General features: G+C 42.5%; 1 protein-coding gene across 2 annotated transcripts in view; it reads left to right on the top strand.

The window, feature by feature from the left end:
- Nucleotides 1–8,922: 8,922 nt before the first annotated feature.
- The window catches only part of tafa5l (TAFA chemokine like family member 5, like), a 41,668-nt gene continuing 29,221 nt past the window's right edge, over nucleotides 8,923–21,369 (top strand). Inside the window, exon 1 of one of the 2 annotated variants that reach the window (XM_029436659.1) lies at nucleotides 8,923–10,093. In XM_029436659.1, coding sequence (XP_029292519.1) covers nucleotides 9,997–10,093 — 97 coding nt within the window. In that variant the 5' untranslated portion in view covers nucleotides 8,923–9,996. The remainder of the gene's footprint in view (nucleotides 10,094–21,369) is intronic. The other variant, XM_029436658.1, reaches the window with a different exon arrangement.

Genomic DNA, 21,369 nt, shown 5'->3' with positions numbered 1-21,369 from the left:
TGCGCTCCCATAACGCCAAGCGGCGCTCTTTTAAATGGGAAACACTCAGGCAGATTGGTCACATCCGGTTTGTCCCATTACTATCTGGACAGCTCCAGCTTGACTTGACAGCTTCAGTTTGATTTGACAATTATAGATTAAAGAAACTTGTGGTAAAAGTAAAAAACAAATACATGTTGATGATGCGTGTCTTAATTAATATGTTTGTTTGTTTTTTTGCTTTTAACATCTCAGTAGTGATGGATACTTTCAGAGTGGGTGTTTTAAATGTGAAAGAGGACGAATATTTGAAACTGCTAATTTTTTTACAAGAAACGCACAGTGACAGTTTTAATGATATATACTGGAGGAGAGAGTGGGAAGGGGGAATTCATTTTAAGCCACAACACTTCTCTCAGTGGAGGAGTGGGCTTCCTCTTCTCCGTGTCTTTTACTCCAGTCTCACTGGAGGTCGAGCATTTTATCGAGGGGAGGTTGCTTTTAGTTAAAGCAAGGTTTTACCTTTTTACAGCTGTTTTTATAAATGTGTACACTGCAACAAATGGTGCAGAGAGGAAGCTGTTTTTACAAAAAGTTAATGATGTTTTTAAATGGCTGTGCCTCGGAGGATTTTTTATTCTTGGGAGGGGATTTTAAATGCATCTTTAGATCGCAACCACGCAGAGCCTCATCCAGCGTCCCAGAATGCTCTGAGGCAGCTGGTCCACTCCCATGGCCTGGTGGATGTATGGTGAAGGATACACGCAGATGATCGACAATATACATGGTCTCACATTAGGGAGAATAGGATTTCCTCAGCCAATATTTTAAAAACATGCAACATTATCCCGGTTGGTTTTAAAGATCATTCCTTGCTTGTATGTAATATTTTTTATTAGACTCGTTAAGCCAAAAAGTGCATATTGGCATTTTAACTCAGTTTTGACTTTTGATAAACATTTTAGACAGGTCCTTATTTATTTCTGGAGTGTTTTTAGACAGAGGAAGGGTGATTTTAGCAGTCTTAGGCAGTGGTGGGACCATGGTAAGACTGAAATAAAAATGCTTTGTCAACAGCACACCCTCAATGTCAAACAAGACATCATCAGATCTATGAAAGACCTGGAGGGTGATATAGTTGAACTATAAAAAATCATTGAGTCCACAGGAGATCGAGGATATATTGAAATCCTCAAAGTTAAGAAAATGGCTTTAGCCAACCTGCTAGACGTTAAAGTACAGGGTGCACTGGTTCGGTCCCGGTTTCAAAACGGCACCGAGATGGATGCTCCTTCTAGCTTCTTCTTTCGGCCTGGAGAAAAATAACGGACAGAAGAGGGTACTCCACTCACTTATCTCAGACACAGGGCATGAAATAACTGAACCAAGCCAGATAAGAAGGCGAGCCGTGAGTTTTTATTCTTCCCTCTACTCCAGTGAGTATGAGGGAGATGAAACACTCCTCGGAGGGTTCTGTGGTGGATTACCTCAAGTCTCAGAGGAGACCAACTCACAGTTAGAGGGGCCGTTGGCGGTGCGGGAGCTGCAGGTAGCTTTACAGGCCATGCAGGGAAGGCGAGCTCCCGGCTTCGACGGCCTCATAGTCGAGTTTTCTGGGACATTTAAGCAAATGATCTTGTAGATGTTTTTAATGAAAGCCTGGCCACTGGTTCCATGCCGATGTCCTGTCGCAGAGCCGTAATAATACTTCTGCCTAAGAAGGGAAACCTGCAGCTTCTGTCCAAAGCCCTGGCCACCAGGCTGGGGGCTATGGAGCAGGTCATATACCAGGATCAGACCTACAGTGTGCCCGGCAGGTCCATGATCGACAATGTCCACCTAATTCGGGATGTTTTGGAGGTTGCCAGCTCATTGGGCATTAAGATCTAGATCAGGAAAAGGCTTTTGACCGGGTTGAGCACAACTTCCTCTGGAAAGTGATGGAGAAGTTTGGTTTCAGCCCTGGATTCATAGCTAAGATTAAGGTGTTGTACAGTGAAGTTGAGAGTGTGCTGAAGTTCATTGATAGTCTGTGTGCTCCTTTTAGAGTGTGTCGAGGAAGAAAAGTGAAGCCTTCGCTGTCGGGGAGTGGCGTGGCAGTCTCCTAGTTCTTCCCCAGAGCCTCACCTGGAAAATAGATGGAATAAAATATCTAGGTGTGTTTTTAGGAAAAGAAAATATAGTCCAGAAGAACTGGGAGAATGTCACTAAAAATATTGAGGGAAGTATTTCCAAATGGAAATGGCTGCTCCCTCAGATGTCTTTTAAAGGCAGGGTTTTGGTTTTAAACAACCTTGTGGCGTCCCAACTGAGAGGATGCCACAAGGAGGGGGGGGGGGGGGCAGGGCCTAGTCCACCTGGCCAGCCGAACAGCCACTTTTAGACTCCAGTTTGTACTCGTGAGTAACCTGGGGCTGGGTTGCTGCCTCAAGGAATTGGGGGACAGTAGCTCTGCTTTCTTTTCATAAAGATGCTTAAGGAGATAAAAAAGGAATCATCAAAGCACCTTTCTTGAGCTATTACAAAATTTGACAAGCCTTTATCATGGCTGCCACTTAATACTTTCGGGTCATTTCAATCAGTTTGGAACCTTACTAAGCAAAAACACTGCATTGTTCAACCGCAGCTAGGTTTTTCTCTCTAAGGAGGCTCTGCCCTTTGCCTCTTACTGGCAGGCACACACCTGGAGACTATTGTGTCATTAACAGCTAATAGGTAGCACTCAGGATCTCACTCTTGTTGCATGCTGTCCAGTGTGGCTAGGGAATAGGGTAGTGAAGAGAAGGTATGTTTTAAAGCTGTCCTTGTGTTAACCTTTTAACAATTTTGAAAATGTACGTCTTTACTACAGGCACTTTCAAGACTCTCAATTCGATATCAAAACATTAATATAGCAGCAAATAGCTATTTTATATGTAAAGATATAGAGGAGTCATGTCGTCCTGAGCAGAGAATGCAGTCACACTTTCCTCTCTGCATTGTTTACCTGGTTGGGCCGTGCATGCATTTTAATGCGTGTGTGGCTAGCTAATGTCCACCACTCATACGGCAGTTACCGCTGTTAATACTTTCCCGACCGACAGCGGTGTCGTGGAAGTGTAACGCCCACCCTACGGTCCCACCTCCTGGGACCAAACACTGTTAGCTCTGATTCGCTCTGTTGTTTGTGCTGTTAGCAATGTTAGCTGCTAACTGCCATCTCAGCCGTAGCCATGGTGAGAACCGTGTGGAGCCAATCCCTCTGCTCTAAATAGAATTGAGAACCTTTAAGCAACCTGTGGCCCACACACTGTTGACTGGATAATCTGTTTTGTTGATATGACTAGTGGATTTTCCTAATGGTAGATAACTCATGGCATTAGGTGAAAACCACCAAAAACTGCTCGACCTCGAACCTCTCTTTAACCCTGCTTCACATCTCTGATCACTTTTTCATATCCTACTCTCTCCCCCTCTCTTAATCTCACAAACCTAACTCCACCTATACTCTACCTGTACGCCGTAACCTTCGCTCCCTCTCTCCCTTCTCTCTTGCCTCAGCTTCCTCTCAGCCCTCCCTTCTACTGACTCCTTCTCACTCATGCTTGCCAACTCTGCCACAGACACTCTCCTCTCTACTCTGTCCTCCTCTCTGGACTCTGTCTGTCCTCTCACTTCACGACAGGTTCGCATGTCCCCTCCAGCTCCCTGGTTGGATGACTCAGTGCTGACAGAACCATCCTACGGGCAGCTGAAAGAAAATGGTTTAAATCAAAACACCCTGACAATCTCTTTGCCTATCAATCTCTTCTCTCTTTCTCTTCCTCTGTTTCTGAAGCAAAAAGCGCCTTCTTTCTTTCAATCAATTTTCAACTAAAAAAACTCTTCACGAACTTCTCCAACCTCCTTGATCCCCCCAGTCCCCCATCTCCCTCCTCCCTTCTACCAAGCCACTTGGTCAAATACTTCGTAAAAGTAATAGATGCCATTCGTTCTTCATTTTCCAACTTACCAACTGACATCGGCTGATCACCATCCACTCTAACTTCTTTCTCCCCCCTCTCTCCGAATAAAGTTATAACCCTTGTTACCTCTTCCCCCCCTCTCACTTGACCTCTAGAGAGACCCTATCCCCTCTCACCTTCTATTACTCCTGACCTTCTTCCTTTTCTCACCAATCTCATCAACACTTCCCTAACAACTGGTTTCTTTCAAAACACTCAAAACCCACACTCGACCATTCTGAAGTGAACAACTACAGACCTGTCTGTCTTCTTCCATTTCTTTCCAAAATACTTGAGAGTAAGGTCTTCAATCAACTCTCCTCAACTACCTTCACTAGACCAACCTTCTTGATCTGCACCAATCTGGTTTCAAGGCAGGCCACTCAACTGAGACTGCCCTCCTTGCTGTCACTGAGGAACTTCACTCTGTTGTCATCCTTCTGGACCTTTCGACTGCGTTCGACACAGTGAATCACCAGATCCTCCTTCACACCCTCCAAGAACTGGGAGTCTCAGGCTCTGCACTCTCCCTGCTCGAATCCTACCTCAAAGGCCGCACCGACAGGGTAACTTGGAGAGGATCTCTGACTGACCCCTGTCAACTTACCACTGGGGCTCCGTCCTGAGTCACCTCCTCTTTTCTCTTTACACCAACTCACTTGGCTCTGTCATGTCTTCTCCTACCACAACTATGCAGATGACACTCAACTGATTCTGTGTTTTCTCAGGTCAAAAACCCAAATCACTGCTTGTCTGGCTGACATCTCTCAGTGGATGTCCGAATAACCATTTCAACCTCGATAATACCAACTGCTTTTCCTCCCGGGGAAGGGCTCTCCCATCCAAGACTGTATTACTTCACTGCTTACCAGTGGCGGCCCGAATCTACTTCAAGACTCTGGTACTGGCTATCGTGCTGTGAATAGATCAGGCTCTTCCTACATCCAGGCCTATGGTCAAACCATACATCCCAGCTTGCTCACTTCACTCTGCATCGGCCAATCGGCTCGCTAGTGCGAGTGGGACCTAGATACCCCTCAAATAAAACCCACCTGTTTGCTATCCTGGCTCCAAAATTGTGGAGCAAGCACCCCATTGATATCAGGTCAGCAGAACGTCTCCACACCTTCCGTCTGAAAACCCAACTGTTTCGACAGCACCTTGGCCAATAAAAAAACTGAATAAATAAATAAATCTTATTTCTGTATGTCGTCACCTTCTTAAACTAATGGCCTAAGTCATATTTCTTTGCCTAAATCATCTCATGATGCTGGCCACCTCTGGTAAAATTGCCTAGATCCTTACTAAAAAGATAATGCTGTTCCTACCCTGGTAGTATAATGGGTTAATCTCAAGAGTGACTTAGGCAATACAAAAATGGCCTAAGTCATATTGTCACATTTTACAAGCTTTACAAGATGACAGAAAGAAAAACTACCAGATAAATTAAGTTATTTCCATGGTTCAGAGTTCGTCCCCTATTGGTAAGTGATAATGTTTACTGTAATATACCTGTAGGCTAGGCTATAAATGTTTTGTAGTTATTTTGTGTTTTACTTTCACAAGTTCTAGTTTAATTATGAAGCCTCCCATTGGGTTACAGATACAAAATAGCTACTGTAGCTCCATGAAGCATGAACACATTTCCCTCTGGGACAATAAAGACTAATCTAAAAACTAATATAATCTTTCAAAAGTAACAGTTACTTTACAATTACTGCATAATTATAAAAAGTAATTAGCTACTAGGAAAAGTAAGTTTTGTGTTTGTCAGCTTCAATTCCTAATATTTTGTCTCTTCAAACAATATTTCATCTACACTTATTGTCTCCTTTTTTCCACATTACATTTCCATCTAAATTGGCCAAGAATATTAATCAAAATATCTATAATGAATTAATACAAGTGACCACAAGGGAATTACAAAAATGTTTTTCAGAATGCTCACACATTTGTAAGCGTACGCCTATTCCTTTTTGGTAGAAGATGCACATGACTATTCCGACACAGATCAGGCGTTATCCAATGAAAATGACAATGAGACAGTCGTTAAAGAGGTGGAGCAGCATGTACCAGGACAAGACCCTGTTTCAGACAATACCTTACACCCCCATTGAAGAAGAGAGTGTTACTGAAGATGCCAAGCAGACGCGTCCGTACCATGAAGAAGACACAGATGATGATGATGTTATCATAGATCCAGACTATAACCCATCCTCTGATGAGTCCTCTGTCCCTGAAAATGAAGACAGCCTGGCAGCAACTCTAGAACAGCATGGTCCTCTTCTGGAGGATGTAGATGAAAACAATACGGTCAAAAGGAAACATCATAAATACCTCAGCCCAGAAACATGGAAGCAAAATTAATCCAAGGTGAAACGTCTCAAAGGAATGGCATACAAGCCCAAAGGTGGCAACGAAATAGCTGCGAAGGCTATGGGTCCTCCCTGCAATTCGAAGTTCTGTCAACTGAGTCAGGACTCGAGACTGCCAATCCATTACAGAAGAGCAGAGGCAGTGGATATTTCAGAAAGTTTGGTCAATGGACAACTGGGAAGAATATCAGGTTAAATGTCACCACTTTGGTCACAAAGGTTTCCATAAAGCAAAAGAAAGTTGCTCAGGGATCCAGGCGGAAAGGAAGGGTTCTGCTATATTTGGGAAGATTCGGAGGGCGATCTCAGTAGCGAGGTATTCGCACACCTTCAATATCGTCATTTTGAAGGTGTGATTAAAGACCATCCAGACTGTGTGCTCCACTAGCATTTTAAACTGTTTGTGGCTGAGCCTTCCCCATGGTCTGTCACAGTAGTGGGAATAAAAGAAGGGCACTTTCTCCAGAAGTAATTAGACCTAATTCAGGTTTAAAATTGCCTAAGTCACAACAGTATGTTCTTAAATTGGCATTAGTAAAGTAATTTAATCCTCTTACGTTACATAATTGCCAGTGTTATTTGTATGTCAATAGTTATATATTGTCATAACCTTAAAATGTGACATAGGCCATTAGTTTAAGAAGGTGACAATGTTGCACTTACATTGGTACATCTGAGTTGCCAGATACTGTTTTGCCTGTATGCTATTGTTCTGCAATCTGTGCATTGATTTTGTATGTGGATATCCAGGGTCCAAATGCAAGTTTCCGTGCTATTTTGTTTTGTTATTTTTTTTTTTACCTGTGCCTTTCCTACTGTGGCATAACTGAATTATATTAAAGCCGACAATTCTGCTGCAAACAAGCACACTGACACAATGGCACGGCAGGAGTTAATAAGCATCTTCACAGCTGCTAAACCACACAAGCAAGTCAATATGTATTTGTGAAATTTAAGCTGTCCAGCTTCATGTTGAGCGCTGGGACTGAACAACTGTACAGGCAGCCAATCACACAGTTACCAGCATAGTGCATACAGCTACAATAAAAGAGCATAGCACACGGACAAACATATTGTACTTAGTAGAATAACAACATATCAGTGTAAAAATAATCTTACTTAGACCTCCAGTAACTATTTTTTGGCCAATTGGGGGCAGGCACAAACACTGACATATTATCACCTCTTAATTGATAAGGTGAACTTGCTAGCAAAAAGTTGCTTATTACACATCCAATAGTTCAGGAGCAACATTAGCAATAATGTGGAGTTTGCTTCTGGCTTTCTGATGAATGTAAGGTCAATATTCACCCACCTTTTGGCTAAATGCTGCAGTTCTCCAGCTAGTTGCTAACTGTTTTTGTCTGCTCTTTGGTGGTGAACAATGAGCCCAAGTAGGAAAGATGATACTAAGCTCCGTGCCGCGATGATTCTCTGTGGGTAAATCACGTGATCCAATGTTAATATGACAAAATTGATTATAGTCGATTATTGGTGGACATGAAAATAAATATGATGGCTAAAATGGGCTGTCAGTCACAATCATAGATTATGATTAATTACACTGCAACCCCTGCTGAGACATTACTCTGACAGACTGAAACGTGGTTCTCTCCACTCCGATAGCTGGCTAAGCCGAGCTGTAGACGAGAGGAGAAACAAATCTCATCTAAGTAGCCGAACCCTCTCTGTAGATCTTCCAACAATTTCCCCACTAAAGTAAGCTGCTGCGGCTGTTTTACAGTAATGCAGAAGACATCAGCAGGTTTTATCAGATTTTTACATCATCATAAAAGCTATTCAGTGAAAGGCTGATGGTACAGCAGGGGAACTTCTCCATCTGCTAATAAAGTGCACAATAGCTGGTCTTGGAATTTGGTGTGTGTGTCTGAGGGGGGTGAGTTATAGTAATGGTCTTCGAGTGGCAAGGGAGTCCTAAATGGTGCTCTTTCAGAAGATAGACTGGCATCTGTAAGACTTTAGCACACACACACACACACACACACACACACACACACACACACACACACACACACACACACACACACACACACACAAACACAAACACACACACACACACACACTCTGAGGAGACGTGCCCCTGCCTGTGCACACTTGAGACTTGATGTGATATTAGACAGTACATCAAAATGCAACTTCTGCTTTAAAGAGCTCTGAGGCACTGCACATGTTCCACAGCCAGCCCTCAGAAGGAACAGACCTCTCACATTTTTCGAGAAAGCCAGTGTGCTAAATGTTGTAGTCCTCAGACCGTGCAGCCCTCAAGGGCGTGTTCCACCTATGAAAGAGGGCATAAAGACGTGGAGAAAAGTAACATGTCAGAATGTGTGGGAGGCTGGTACTGCTTTGTGTCTCCCTTTGGGCTGAGACGGGACATCTTACTGTGTATAAATAAGCAACATCATCTACAGTTTAGGATTTATAGCCTGGGAGCTCAAGTTTTTTTGCGGAAGGAATTGGGGCACTGTGTGTATGTGTGTGTGTGGGGAGAGAGAGAGAGAGAGAGAGAGAGAGAGAGAGAGAGAGAGAGAGAGAGAGAGAGAGAGAGAGAGAGAGAGCAGATGGAAACATTGTAACTCAAGGCAACTCAGGGTGCAGCAGCAGCGTTTCCTTCCATGGATTGAAGAGAGGAAATCCTCTTCTTCGGCGTCGCCTGCATGCAAATGGAGCCGACCGGGACAGAATAAGGCTGGGTTAACACACTCATCTGTATCCAACACTTGACTTTGCGAGTAGGGGGAGCTTTTCCTCGAGTCCGGGGTGCAGGGCAGCAACCCACTGCCTCCACAAAGGCTCATACAGGTGACAAGTGTCCAACTTCACTGCATTGACGCGCTGAGATTGTCCAGCGGCAGTGCGTGAGACCCGCGGCTCTTGTTTTTGACGTGACATTTCGCTTGAGCTGCAGTGCATATGTGGCCACATATGACGCATTTGCGCCTTCAGCTGTTTTTGCAAAACGCCGGTTTGTTGGAAGCGGGAGTGTTGCCTTTTTCGGACAAGTTTCCTCACTGATTGGTATGTTCGTCATGTCCGCTTGGGTTAACTTGCGCGTTTTCTCTGTAGAGTCACACAGAGCGGCGCTCGGTGCAGAAGTTGGTTGGGAATAATAACAGTGCGGAGCGCAGGGCAGGAAGGAAAAAAGAGGTGACAGCGGCGTACAGGGGATGATGAGCTGCTGAATCTTTTTAAAGCTACTACCATAATTATCAGCATGAGGATCAAAACTGCGTGGGACTGTTGCTCTTCATCTACATACTAACAGTTTTTGCAGAAGCCAGTGAATGTCAGCTCCTGCAACCACAGCTGCGTAAACTTCGCCAGATCTGGTGACATTGTACACTGTGTGTGTGTGTGTGTGTGTGTGTGTGTGCGTGCGTGCGTGCGTGTGCGTGCGTGCGTGTGCTTGCCGAGCAGCCTGGATGGATATGTGGCTCACTGAGGGAATTTGAAAAGCACGGGGGATTACTATCAGTCCCTCTCCTATTATAACCTCAAAATGGATGCCGACGACAGGCTGTGGAGACGCCACTGGATTAGCCACTCTCCCGCTGATCTGCTTGACATCTGAGCGGCACGAGCTTTCAAAGTTTGGATAATCAAAAAAAAAAGAAAAGAAAAAAGGCTGAAGGTGTAGGATGCAGTCTGGAGTGAAGACGCTCTCCGCAGGTGGAGGTGCGTCACTCTGCTGCCTGCTGCTCCTGTGGCTAATTTACTCCCATCTGCTCAGAGAGGGTAAGGACACTTCTAGCTGTGTATTACTTTAAAAGAAATCCCGATAATGTGCAATGAAACACCCCTGCAGGGACTTGTAATGTGTCTGTGCTCATCACCAGTCAATTCCTGGTGACCTTGTTGTACCTTATGGTGTTTTCTGTAATCTGGTTTGGTAGCTCTACCATGATATTCCATAAGCCAGTGCATAGTGACATAATGGCTGTAACTGTTTTTATTTCGTATGGGAGCATTATAGGAGCTTGTAATTTATTGCAGTCAATATGCTGTCCTATTCTCACAATAATATATTATTTAACCTTGTTGTTAAACCTCATGGTTTTCCTTATTCTGATGCAGACTCTTTGCAACCTTGTGAAATGTCTTTAGAGTGACAGAATTTAGTGAAGCCATAATTGAGCTCCGGGTTAAAAAGCATCACAGTTTGCTTGTTTTAATACCCGGTGCAGACAGGAGAAGGCCTGACTTCTGCCTTCAAAAGCTTTTATAATTTCACTCGGGTTAAGGCTATATCCATCCTTGCCATGCTTTGCTCTTGAATAATACATCCGCTGGTGCAATTACACCTTCACCCTGACACAAAATAGAAAGCAAAAGGATGTCTTCCCTGCACTTCATTGGCTGCTGTCCATGACAAAACATTTTGGATTCAAGCGCAGTCAAAGACACAGACAGCAGGCTTAAAGCATCGGAACTTGTTGGGAGATGTTGAACACTAAGTTTTCAGATTAGATCTTTTAATCAAGCATTGGCCAGCAGCATAATTACCACTGTGGAGGAGGGATAGTGCCTACATCAATGTCTTTGGCAGCTTGCCGGGAACAAAAGTAGACACTGATGTGAAAAATGAACTGCCTGTGCACTGAAATGTGCTCCCTTTGCCTCTAATTTGCAGTGTTTTCTCTCTAAATGCTGTTTTCACCAGCCTCTTATTGCCGCCTCTGAACCGTTTTCCAAGCCTTTGCATATTTTCTGAGGAGTAACAGCAAACCTCCTCTTCCCCTCAGCCATTTATCATTGACTCAATTTCATCTGAAAATGATCTCATTAGAGTGTTATTGTACAAAATTGTTCAATCAATCTCTTGTGAACTTTACTCCCCTTGATATTCTTTGAGCAAATAGATCCTGCTGGATTTGGCCTTGTTAAAACCTCTGGATATGTTTGAGCTTTGGCATTCTCTGTATGTCGCTGACTCCTTATCCAGCTCTGAGCTGAATTTTAAGAATGAAGCATGTTGTATTTTTTAATCCGTACTTGTAATCTTCAAATCCTACTAACTTCCTTTGAACCTTGCAGCTGTGCCAAGTCAGTGCTGTTGTAAAAGTAGTTCCGACCACCACTGCTTTTAAAAAATTATAATTTCATCAGCTACCTTACGATATATTTTATGACTGCTCACCACTGATGGAGTCAAAGTACTCATTACTTTCCATGACTAGCTCTCTACCACTTCCATCTTAATGGCCCCTTACGGCCCCGGAAGCAACGACGAGTTAAACTGGTGGGCAGAGAGGTGAAGCCTTGTGGTGGTGAGAGGCTGCGTCACCTCCACCCTCTCTGTAGCTCATCAGTCATGGCGACCAGGACAGGAAATCAAAGCGCAGCAGCCCTGTCCGCACACACCATTGGGCCAGCGCCCGCCACGATGAATGGCCTGTCAGGCGCTCTCAATGTTTCCAGTTTATTCAACGATAAATTTGGAAATGTCTGGATTTCCACACTGGACAACATTCCGGTTCAGTGGTGCAGTCAGAGAGCAGTGGCAACTCCTCCTTGCTTTGTCAACCACATTGCGTTGGGTTAGTGGAAGTGTGTGAATAGGAGGAGGGGATGGAGCATTTTTATCCACATTTGTAAGTTGGAGGTGGACAGACAGTTGGCCTTTGTGCCAACTCAGCTCAAGGAACACAAATGCCAAGAATAATTTAAACTTCAAGTGGGAAAATACAAATTCTCACTTCTAAATTGTTGTGATCAAACGAGGCGCGAGGCATCTTAAAGTGGCGATCGTCGAGATCTTTGAGTATTTTTTATGCTAATGTAAGCACTCATTACCGTGGTGTTTCTATACCGCACTCTTTCAAAATATCACCTGTCAATGAAACAGCTTGTACAGATGTATAAAATGTGTATTTCCTGATTTCCTGTCGCGTCGCGTGAAACTGCTGTGACATCATCTTCAACGCAGCACTATGGGACATAGTGTACGGCGTAGTTTTGGGGGCTGCCACTTTTTAAGAGTAAAAATTGCGGTCGCTATTGATGGTCGCTTGGCTATTTAAAAATTGTTTAATTGTCCAGGATGTCTCGCAAGTGACGTTTCTCGTGACAATACTCTCTGACAAATCAGTGGTGTGCAGTGTCCCTCTAGTATTGGCTCAGCTCACTTAGAACCCCGGCCGAGGTTGTAGCAAAAAAGTACCAGATACTATCCACAACTTTTGCTAATGGAAAAACCAAAGAACTGTGAGATGAATCGAGCTGTGCCGTACCATGCAGTGGAAATGTAGCATTACATTCATCAGGTAGCCAGAACAACTACTCCAAATGAATGCTAATGTTGCTGAATGTCTGCTGGATGTGTAAATTGTTTGCTAACACATGCGTTATAACGTGAGTTGTTATTTTTCGGCATTTTCTGCTTCCCCCATGTGTCCAAAATATTCAATTAGTGCAGCTTTAAGTTTGTAGTGGTTGTCTGCTAAGCTATCAGTTATTGTGCTAACTACCTAGCCCTTTCTCTGATTTTCCCAAATAATCTAGAAATGTTGAACATTACTTCCTGTTCAGCAAAACAGAATATGATTTACAATGTGCAAATATCATTAATATAACATGAAACGTTGGATGAACCAAATTCCGTGAATATATCTACAGAGCCAGCCCCAGAACTGTCATATGTTCTGCAACAGACAACAATGCTGCTTTTACAGCACAGGTCACATGCCATAATTAACGTGTCACTTTTATTTGTTTGAATAATTCAGTCAGTGCTGGTGAATACAAATACCAGTGTTCTGAAACGGAGACAACACTCCATCCATTCTTCCTGCTCCGCAGTACAAACTGTCAATGGGAATGACGGCACACATTTTATGAGATACGTCCACAGGCTGTGTCACTGTGGCTTTACAATCAGTACAGAGCTCCATTGATTAGGGATTCACACAGTCGGTCCACTCTTTGCGTTGTGCACTCCTGTCCAAATGGCATTCACAAACCAGATTGATTTTGTCCTGGCAAATTATTCTGGACTCTATCATCGTTTTACATTTTCAACAAATCAGCACCTGTGTGGGAGACAGCAAGTCTTCACGCGGCACCAGAATGATGAATTTAGAAAATCTTTGCTTGCTATTCTCTTTTAACTCAGGGAGCAGGGCCTATCCATCCAAGCATTAAACTAATCAGAGGAGCAGAGAATTACCGACTTTTTGAAGTGAAAAAGATGATTTCAATTCCAGTCTTCTTCAAGGCGGCATTAAGCATGCAAAAGGAGACCCGCTTTGATTATGACCTTGGCTGTAAATTTTAAGCAAATCATCGAGGCCTTCTTCTATAGGCGGTGGAGCTATAATAGTATGAGCATCTTTGTGGAACAAAATGAAAAGAATTTTTACAGCTAAATCAATTTGACAGCACACAAAGCTCATATTTCATAGCCCCCTGAATATGAATTCTTTCTAGCCTTCAGCTTTGACCTCCCTTGTGGTTGACTGTAGTGCACCGCTCTGTGTTTTTCTGCATTGTTATTTTCTCTGCCGAAAGCTCTGGGCTTGAAACTGCTCCATCATTGGCAGAGTGGTGCAAATGATTTGAGTTATGTTCCTTCATTCTAGTGTCCCGTTCTGTTTTCTACCTGATGCCATGAACATATTTTGTGAGAGGGCTGTTCTTGAATATTAATGCCGCAATCACGCATTACTGTACAGTGCATAGAGGGTCGCAATAGCCTTCTCATTGAAGACTGCTCTATCACCTGAAATGTGACGTGACACACTGTAGCTTTAAAGTCCTCTCTGCAATACTTTCAGCAGAGCTACTGTTTACTTTAACTGCTTTCGTGAGGCATATTGTACATTCACTCTTTATGCCTCAAGCCTGTTTTCATCCACAACCAATTGTCTGAGTGTACTCTACATTGTAATATCTCTGCAGCCCAGACTGCTGCATCGCTGCAACAGAAGCCTATCAGAAGCCACTTCCATCATGTGTTCGGTACAAGACATGTCGCAGCCCAAACCTAAATTACAGTGTCAGTCTTAGCACTGCACGTGTGCAAGGGGAATATTTTCTATTTTAAAGCAGCCCTCGGCAATGTCACACAATGGCAGCGCTGGATGTTAGAGAGAGGTAACTGTTTAGAAAAAAATTTGAACTGCAAAGACCTGGAAGTCCAGTAAAAGGGACGTTAGGAAACTAAGCAGCACGCTCCTGCTTTCCAGTGACGAAAGAAGCAATCTAACACTGTTGAGTCCGGCTTTCTCCCGAGGGAGCGCCATCCTACCGCTGCTACGAGAAGTTTCAATTTGTCATTCCCCAGGGGTGGAGTAATGTACACACCTGACACAAGAATTAAATTTGGGCAAATGGAGCACATCTACGGCTTCTCAGTTGGTGGGAGTGCTTTTCTCTCTCTTCCTGCAGCCTTGTTCAGTGCTTTGTGAATGTGTCACAAACCATGCTTGGTGCAGCTTTAAAAATAAATCCCCTATTTTAATACAATGCAGTTACGCATTTGTGGATATAAGGTTTTTTTTTTTTAGAGCAGAACACTCCAACCAATGTCATCAGAGTGTGAGAGCTGGACCTCAGGACATTAAATGGTGGACTGACTGCGGGCCAACGCCGTGCTTATTTTACTGCTTGCGGATAAATGAGCTTCATGCTGTAATAGCATAACACACCCCTCATCTCCAGAAGTCACCCCGGCTGCTCCCACACTTCCCTTTGCCATCGTTCCTGATTCATTTCTGTCAACTTCAGATTAAATTGCATACTTAGGTACCATTACAGGTCCTCCGACTTCAGCAGAGAGTTGTTCACTTGCATAAATATTGATCGGACTTGCTGTAGAGTATTCGAGTGGCATGTGAAATCAAGCGGCGGTATTCCCTTTAAACCAAGCACATTAATATAAAGCACATGTTTTGCTCCACTGCTCCGCTGCCCTACTTGTTTAGCAGCAGAAGATCACGGCGGTGTCTCGAAGCACGGGGTCAGTCAAACATCTGCCTCTCAGCTGGTGTCCCATTACATGCTACCTACAGTCCATCTCATTACCAAATAGTGTAAAGGTAATGAGATGCACTTGGCTGTGGCTGCCTTGACAAGCATATGCTCATCGAATAAGATTGTTGTTTGATGTCGTCCTGAGCTGTTAATGTCAAACAGAGCTGTGCGAACAGAACGGGCACAAAGGGAAGGTCAAGTGTTCGCACTGAAGTTGAAATCAAGATGAGGTCCCTTTGGACACTGTGAGTAACAGTGTATGTCAAGGTTTGTGGTGATTAATGTGGGTGAGAAGTGGGAAGTGGGTCTGAAACATGTATTCAGTTAATCAATTAGTTGATAGTCAGAAAATAAATTGTTTTGTTGTTTGGAGGGTCGGTGGGACCAAACAAGCTATTTGATATCATCACCTTGGGCTTTTCGTAATCGTGATGACCATTTTTAACGATTAGCAATTAATGGAGAGATCAGCAGATTAATCAATAATGCGAATAACCATCAGTTGCAGTTAAATCTCATACTTTTATCTGTGAGGTTTGCATATAAGTGTTTCAATCAGATTCAAACCTGTCTTAAATTAAAACTTGATGAATACCTCTGTTCATGTGCACATTTGTAACGCTTAACTTCTTCGACACCCACTCTCAGCCAATTCACAAGCATGCACATCACAGCGGTGAACAGACTGTTCTTTTTACATTTAGTTTATTTATTTTATTTGACATATTTACACTCAAAATTAATCAAACAAGTGTCATCAACCTGCAGAGAAAGGAACTTGTGAATAATAAAAGAGAGAGAATATTGGTGAATGCAACACATTCTTATAACATCACTTTCTTACATGAGGCCCAGTTTCAGTTTGTCAGATGTGAGGATTTGCTACTTTTTTAAATGCAAATTGAATATACTGTATGTGTTTGCTTTTTGAAACATTTGCTGCTCTCTCACCTGCCTGTGGTGGAAGGTCAACGGTTAATCGAAGGGCTTTGTGGTCCGATTTCGGCTCCTCCTGTCCACATTTGGAAGTATCTTAGAGCAAGACACCATTAGTGTGTTTGTGTGTGTTTGAATGAGTTGTTGTCCCTTTGTCCTGCTCATGTTGGAAAGCACTATATATAAGCAGTCCATTATGAAAGTTCAACTATAATAATAATCTATAATGATAAAAAATTAGTTATATTTGCAGCCGCGAACACAAGACTTTCAAGAGAAAAGCATAACTCGAAGCAGTATGAGGTACAGTAGCTGTATGGATTTAAGATTTGTGGTGGTCTGGAGGTTTAGTCAGTGTCATTACAATTCAAAATGTGATAACTGCAGCCACCACAAAATCAATTTTGACTGATTACCTGCGCCATTAATATTTATAAAGTCTCACATAACGCTTTAAATCTTCCATAAAAGATCAGTTGAACTCATATCCGATGTGATTCATGTTAATATGATTGTCATGCTCCCTCATTTGGTACTTTGTTGGCAGCCCAATTTTTATCCTTGTGAATGACGCTTCTATCAAGAAAGGAAGATACAGTGGCATGAAGATAATCACTGGGACTTATTATTGTGTGCCAGTTTAGTGATTAGAGTCTGATTAACTCGCTCAGGGAAAACTGGTTAGATTCAATGGCAAGACGTTTGAGCGGTGTCTTTAATGGGAACATTACCAAATACAATACATATTGTCATGAATAATTAACCAAACTAGCTTTACAAGAAGTGGCGTTTTTTTAATAAATATGGTTCGAAACTGTAGTTTGCAGAGGCACTTTGCAATAAAACATTGTAAAACCTCACTTCCATATTAAGCAGCCTGCAAGTAATTACAATCTATAAAGGACGATTGGTTTAATATGGAAATGGAATTCTTGTCATAGTTCATTCAGTGCTGCCTGTCATATAATTTTATGGCAAATTCCCGGAGGAGAAGCCGAGCCTTTCTCGCAGCTCCCAATCTGTATAGAGTTGAATGAGCCTCATGTGTTTGTCTGTTAAATCTGATAACAGTGTTTTATCAGTTAGCACTAACTACTGATGTATCTGCACAGTCTTAATTAAAGAGAAACAAGAAAAGAGAAGATAATCTAGAGTGATGGAAATGTTTAATTAATAAGTACATCTGTCTAAATAAGGAACAGATTGCGATGTTAACAGGAAAAATAATTTGGAATTCTTTCTGTTTCAATGTTATGTATCTAGAGATTAATAACCTCATCATGCCCGCCAGTTCTCAGTCATACAATGGCGTTGAATCGGGGGAACATTGTTAAAGTGAGTGTGGATTCCTGGCAGCCTATGTCAGGCGGAGATACTAAGATATTTGTGCTTCTGTACTTAGATACAGATACAGGTATGTAGAGCACAGACCCACGTCTCCGCTCTAAACTGTGTGCGTTTGAACCCCTGTGCGTCTTTCGCTTCCACTTTGCACTCATAGTGTTGTGATTCAGTGATAAGGTCATCAGACTGCCAGTCGGTGCTCAGATCCAGTGTGTATGCTCTGTATCGGCTTTCTGTAGCCGATACAGGATGTCTGACAGGATCCAGAGCGCGGACGGCAACGTGGCGGCAAGCTCGCCGTCGCCGCAGCCGTATGCACGTTCCATCATGTGAAATAGAGACGAGGCCAAGTGTCTTCTTGCTGCTGAGTGAGAGAAACTCCCTGTCATATGAATTAACTCCTGTACATATGATGAAGCTCTTGCTGTGGCTAAGGGCACTTCACAAAGCCCCCACTCCCTCCTTCGCCTTTCTATTCACCTCCTTCAGGCTTATTGCATGAGTCCCATTCATCTGTTCAGTGTTGCAATATGGCAGCGAGCACTGATATCTGATGGCACCTCTGACCTCCAAGCTCCCACCAAGTATACAGGGTCCCACTTCAGCAAAGTGAAGAGTGGAGGGTGGGCAGCATGGCTGATGGTATGAAATGTTCTTCTTAGAGGAGATGGTGTTTTATGACTCCCAAGATTGGTCTAGGTAATATTTTGATGTAAAAATACACCAATCTTATCAGCCTAAATCACAAAGTGCAGCTGCTACTGAAGACAGAAACAGTATTCAGTCTTCAGCCTGGCGAGCTGGTCCTTGTAATGTTGAGGCGGTGGAGCTGAAGGAACGGTCGTGGAGCGTTGAAAATGAAAAGGGTCCATCTTCTGGAGAACTTGAAGGTGCCATTCATGCCAATCTGATCTCTTGATTTCATTTAGTTCTTGTGTGCAAATGGAAAATTGTGGTGCTAGAAGAGAGGTCAAGGATTCATTGGGATTTGTCCTTTGGGGCATCGAGCAATGGAGCAAGTGGAGCAGCTGCACCCCCCCAATGTAACTTTTTTTGATACAAACTAGTTTAAAAACAGCAATCTTTGAAGGCTCTGTTATTTTTCCTTGTTGCCATTTTTTATAAACCATTTGCAAAAAAATATTGTTAAGTGTCATCTTAATTTTCTAATTAATTTTACCGGCGCCTATAGGTTGAGACGATTATTCTATTTTTGCCTCACAATTATTGTCCTACAATAACATTCAGATATACAGTATGACATGTTTCTCTTTCTCATTGTCTCTTTATTTTAATTAACATTGATGTCAGAAACTAAGACTAAGTGAAATGTACATGAGGTGGAATCAGGTCACAAACGCAAAGAAAATGTGGTTTTGATTCAAAATATGCCCGGATGAATTACGTAGCTTTACAATGCGTCTTGACAATCTATGAAATATATGCATTAATGCATATATTTCTGTGTGCATAATGATTATAAACTCTAAGACGGCTCACTGCTGAAAGTACACAACACAATGAAAAAGGAATAGTTTAATATATAGTGCAACATAAACTGAGCTTTATGGAAAGAGCAGCTTTATTGGTCATGATTTAGGGCTCTATTTTGCAGGAAAATTGTACTTTTAGGTGTTAATTAAATGACCATTTTCCTGCCATATGTCCCCTTGCCTGACACTAATCTTGCACCCCCTCCTTTAACTCCATGTTCTGGGGACCATGAAGTTCAGGCTCAATTTAACCTCATTTCAAGTAAACACTCAAGTAAAAAGTCCACTGGATTACAAAAATGAGTGGGATCCATTATCTCCATTTTCCACTGTGCAGTCATAGCCAGGAGACATTTTGACCTTTTATGGTGTTGCTAAAAGAAAGGTCACATTGTCACCGTAATGAAACAAAACCACAATCCTCATCTGGCATAGCTCCAAGATGTCTTCTGCTGTGAAACTAAGTAGCTTCTGAAACGTCTCGGCGCCTGCCAGTAATTTGTGTTCATCAACAACTCTTTTCAACCTTTGCCATTATTACACTCATTTCATGCTACAGAGCAGTTAACGTCTCACTCAATGGACCTTTGAGGGTGTTAGGAAGCGACTAGAGACAGCAGTGTAAAGCAGTGATGGTTGGTGAATGCCAGGGATTGACCTTGCACGAACAGAAGCACAGACTCTTCCTTCGCTGAGCTGCTTTTCAGTGTCGGCCTGAGTGGCTTTCACTGGCAGCTTTCCTTTGAATTTCAGATCATTACAAAGGTGAAGTGCTTTTCCCAACTTTGTCTGAGCTTTACTGCTCAAGCAGATACGTTGATATAGTTTTGTAACTTCACATGCATTTATATTGCACTGATTTCACACATTAATATTGTTCAGCAGCCTATTGATTCATTTTTAATTTCTCATTGGAGGCTGCAGCAAACCTCCCTTTTGATTTCAAATGACAAAGGTGCAATGAAAAATGTCTCATCTACATATATTGAATTAGTTTTTCCAAATGGGTTTTTGAAATAAGCAGACACCCTCGAGCAATTCACTGTAATTAAAGCTTGTTTATCTATAAAACACAAGACTATTAACTGTTAATAATTCCCTCAAACGCACCTAGAAGGCTTCAATAAAAGACAATTAAATATGTTCCCTCCGGTTCCCAAATAATTTACCCAAACAAAACTACTGCCTCAACATTAAGTGTTCAATGAGACTGTCAGTTACAATAGGCCACACAGAGGGTTTGTTTTATAAATCTCGACATTGAAAACATCATTGTTGCAGCTCTTTTGTTTTCCCATGGCTGTTGGAAAGGTTTCAGTGTTACTCATTAACAACGATCACCGTAGACATGCATGAGCTACAGCTGCGCTTCTGGGCACAAAGCTCAACTCTGCACCTTCACAATAGCTCGACACAGGTGTACCGTCTGTTGAAATGCTGAGCGGCTCTTGCTGTTAGAGACTCATCCCTTGGCTTTACAAAGTCTTACACTCACTAAATATTTTTTTAAAACGGGCACATTTGACTCATTTCATAGCAAGTAAAAAGTGTTTTATGTATCAACTCTAAACTCCCCTGACATGAGAAAGCCAAGATGATGAAGAACATTTACTTATTAATGTTTTCCCCTCCCAACTAGTCCATTTGCAGCTGAAACACCCATGTGAATTGTAAGTTTCTCCAGTTTGTGTAATTAATTTAGAGATCACATTCTGACAAACTTGAAACTCAAAAAACCTGCTTAGCCACAGCTCTCTGGCCGGGGAGTCATCCATCAAAGTGTAATGCCTGGAGAACTCTGAAGTCATTCTCTGTGCTTGGATACAAGTGTGAGAATAGCACACACACACACACACCCACACACACACACACACACACACACACACACACACACACACACACACACACACACACACACACCAGTGAGATTTCTGAGCAAGGTAATCATCGCTTTAAGACATTCTGTCCATTTGTCGTTTTGGTAGAGCTTAACTTGGCTTGAAAAATGGTCTGTTGAAGGACCACAGCGCCCAGCAGCCACTGCCATGTCAATTGATCGCACATTATTTCAGCCAGCAGTTAAGGTTTTATTAACTAGTTCAATTGTAAAATCTAAAATCCAAAAAAACGTAACTTTCAATATATTAAAATAGAATTGTGTGGCCCCTGGGACAAATGTAAAATTGAGATTTTGAACATACTGATCTCGTACACTGTTGAGGTACTAACTAGTACGATGTAGGGTTTTGACTTTGACTAAATATGAAT

Source organism: Cottoperca gobio, chromosome 7, assembly GCF_900634415.1.
Source record: "Cottoperca gobio chromosome 7, fCotGob3.1, whole genome shotgun sequence".
Taxonomy (NCBI): domain Eukaryota; kingdom Metazoa; phylum Chordata; class Actinopteri; order Perciformes; family Bovichtidae; genus Cottoperca; species Cottoperca gobio.
This window is presented reverse-complemented; position numbering and strand designations above follow the sequence as displayed.